Source organism: Salvelinus alpinus, chromosome 25, assembly GCF_045679555.1.
Source record: "Salvelinus alpinus chromosome 25, SLU_Salpinus.1, whole genome shotgun sequence".
Taxonomy (NCBI): domain Eukaryota; kingdom Metazoa; phylum Chordata; class Actinopteri; order Salmoniformes; family Salmonidae; genus Salvelinus; species Salvelinus alpinus.
In genome coordinates this window covers 44,290,444-44,293,561 of record NC_092110.1, presented here as the reverse complement: position 1 = coordinate 44,293,561, position 3,118 = coordinate 44,290,444, and the positions used below count along the sequence as shown (strand labels likewise).

The following is a 3,118-nucleotide window of genomic DNA, read 5'->3' as shown; positions in this document are numbered from 1 at the left end:
TCTCTCTCTCTCTCTCTCTCTCTCTCTCTCCCTCTCTCTCTCTCTCTCTCTCTCTCTCTCTCTCTCTCTCTCTCTCTCTCTCTCTCTCTCTCTCTCTCTCTTCCCTTATTCCCTAATCTTCCCTTATGATAATCTACAATCTTTGAATATATATTTTTATTTGGGGGTCTTTCTTTAGGCACATATGGTTGTAGAAACGAGTGTGTGCACGCATTTTAGTGTCTGTAATTCGATGCTCTGTTTACCATTTGCATGCACACTGACATCACACAGTGGCTCAGTCAATCCCGCATGCTGCTTTCAGACAGAGCTCAATCCAGGAGAGAAGAGGGGGAAATAAAGAGGTGAATTATGAGAAATGACTTGAAGAACAAGAAGAGGATATAGATAGCTGATTGTGTCCTATCAGCCCCCCCCTCCCCCCACAAATAATTAAAATAAAGGGGGGGGGAAAAGTACAACAACAAAAAAAAACATAAAGACCCGCAAATACAATGTCACTTATTAGGGAATTCTTATTTTTTTTTTATGACAGATAAAAACAGGTTGAGATAAACAAATAAAAAAGTTGGCCTGTCTGTCTGTCGGTCTGTCTGTCTCTTAGGGCCGTTTGTACTGGTGGGTGTGAGAAATTAGTCGTCTATTAAAGGGGGCGGAGTCTCCTTCCCTGTTCGCAGCTGTTATTGGATCTACAAAGTGTCAGTCAATGCCGCTATCTCCCACCCCCTGTTTATAAAGTCAGCTACAGTTGATGCAGCGAACGGTACTTTAACCTGTAGCCTACAAATCAGGATGATCAGCTGGTCAGCACGCTGTGGATCAAATCTGTCACTATGGTGACCGTCAGCGCATAAAAGTCCAGTCTACCGGTGGCACTATGTGAATATACTGTACATTCTCTAAGCATCTTGACTAAGCAACTAAAGGAACTGTGGAGGAGAGGGAATTTTTTTGCGAAGCTCTTTCTACCATTTGGAACTTTTTTTGTTGGTGAAACGTGTTTTAGGCATCAGTCCCAGTTGACTGATAGTTTAAGAACGAACTAATTTACACAAACTCACCCTTTGACGGTCAACTGCGACAGTCAATGATGTTCATCCGAAGCTTCGTTTTTGTAACTTTTTGTCATTATTTCGTTCTTCTGTTGATGTGTCATCTCCCTCGGGCGTCCGCTCAGAAGTCCACTGGTCCACGGGTGAGTTGCAAGTTTTACTTGTTGACAATGTTTTTAGTTATTGTTGCAGTTTTTTTGCAAGTGACATTAACCCTATCAAAACATCCGTCCTTTATCTAAAATATTCCGTGTTGAATGATAGTGCTGGCTTTAAGTGTGTAGCCAAGGCAACTCTTTCCATTTTATAAATTGAATATCAAAAGTGACCCGGCAAATTAACTGGAAGCTTTTAGTGGTCCCCAAATAGTTTTTTCTTTGTCAAAATATGTTGACAGCGTAGCATGTAAATGACGACTGACTTGTAAAAAATAGGCATTTCTTTGTTGCCATATGTGATTTTGCTACACATTCCTCTTTGATTTAGTGGATACGTTCTCACAGGTGTCTGTCTACGGGTCAAGTTAGAGTAGCCGCTTTGCTTGTCTCAGGGAGATCGTAGGGGGAAGGTTAGGCAAGGTTGGATATCGGGACGTTAGAGAGAGGTAATAGACGAGATGACATGGTGATGGATTGAGCCATACTGTAGGTTAGTTAGTTTAGTAAAATCATACTCTGTAGTTAGATTAGTGGGACCTGTAGTGATATCATACTCTGTAGTTAGTTTAGTAAAGTCATACTCTGTAGTTAGTTTAGTAATAATCATACTCTGTAGTTAGTTTAGTAATAATCCTACTCTGTAGTTAGTTTAGTAATAATCCTACTCTGTAGTTAGTTTAGTAATGTCATACTCTGTAGTTAGTTTAGTAATATCATACTCTGTAGTTAGTTTAGTAATATCATACTCTGTAGTTAGTTTAGTCATATCATACTCTGTAGTTAGTTTAGTATCATACTCTGTAGTTAGTTTAGTAATGTCATACTCTGTAGTTAGTTTGGTAATATTATACTCTGTAGTTATTTTAGTAGTATCATACTCTGTAGTTAGTTTAGTAATATCAACTCTGTAGTTAGTTTAGTATCATACTCTGTAGTTAGTTTAGTAATGTCATACTCTGTAGTTAGTTTGGTAATATTGTACTCTGTAGTTATTTTAGTAGTATCATACTCTGTAGTTAGTTTAGTAATAATCATACTGTGTAGTTAGTTTAGTAATAATCATACTCTGTAGTTAGTTTAATGGGACCTGTAGTAGTATCATACTCTGTAGTTAGTTTAGTAATAGTCCTACTGTGTAGTTAGTTTAGTGGGACCTGTAGTAATATCATACTCTGTAGTTAGTTTAGTAATAATCATACTCTGTAGTTAGTTTAGTAATAATCATACTCTGTAGTTAGTTTAGTTGTATCATACTCTGTAGTTAGTTTAGTAATAATCATACTCTGTAGTTAGTTTAGTAATATCATACTCTGTAGTTAGTTTAGTAGTATCATACTATGTAGTTAGTTTAATGCAATTAATGCAATGCAATGCAATGCAATGCAATGCACTTCTGTCGTTATTATATAATAATGCCATAGACTGATATAACCCAATAGGTGTTTTATTCTATCTATAAATGACATCCAGATGTAGTGATGAGTATGAAGATCCTAACATTACATTTCCCATTAAACTACCTACAGAGTATGATATGACTAAACTACCTACAGAGTATGATATGACTAAACTACCTACAGAGTATGATATGACTAAACTACCTACAGAGTATGATATGACTACTCTGTAGGTAGTTTAGTCATATCATACTCTGTAGGTAGTTTAGTCATATCATACTCTGTAGGTAGTTTAGTCATATCATACTCTGTAGGTAGTTTAATGGGAAATGTAATGTTAGGATCTTCATACTCATCACTACATCTGGATGTCATTTATAGATAGAATAAAACACCTATTGGGTTATATCAGTCTATGGCATTATTATATAATAACGACAGAAGTGCATTGCATTGCTGTGATTACTATTATTTGACCGTGCTGGTCATCTATGCACATTTGAACATCTTG

At 36.6% G+C, this 3,118-nt stretch overlaps 1 protein-coding gene across 8 annotated transcripts in view; it reads left to right on the top strand.

The window, feature by feature from the left end:
- Positions 1-754: 754 nt before the first annotated feature.
- smoc1 (SPARC related modular calcium binding 1) overlaps positions 755-3,118 on the top strand; it is a 199,286-nt gene continuing 196,922 nt past the window's right edge. For all 8 annotated transcript variants that reach the window (XM_071366902.1, XM_071366901.1, XM_071366900.1 and 5 more), the window contains exon 1: positions 755-1,195. In XM_071366902.1, coding sequence (XP_071223003.1) covers positions 1,088-1,195 — 108 coding nt within the window. In that variant the 5' untranslated portion in view covers positions 755-1,087. The remainder of the gene's footprint in view (positions 1,196-3,118) is intronic.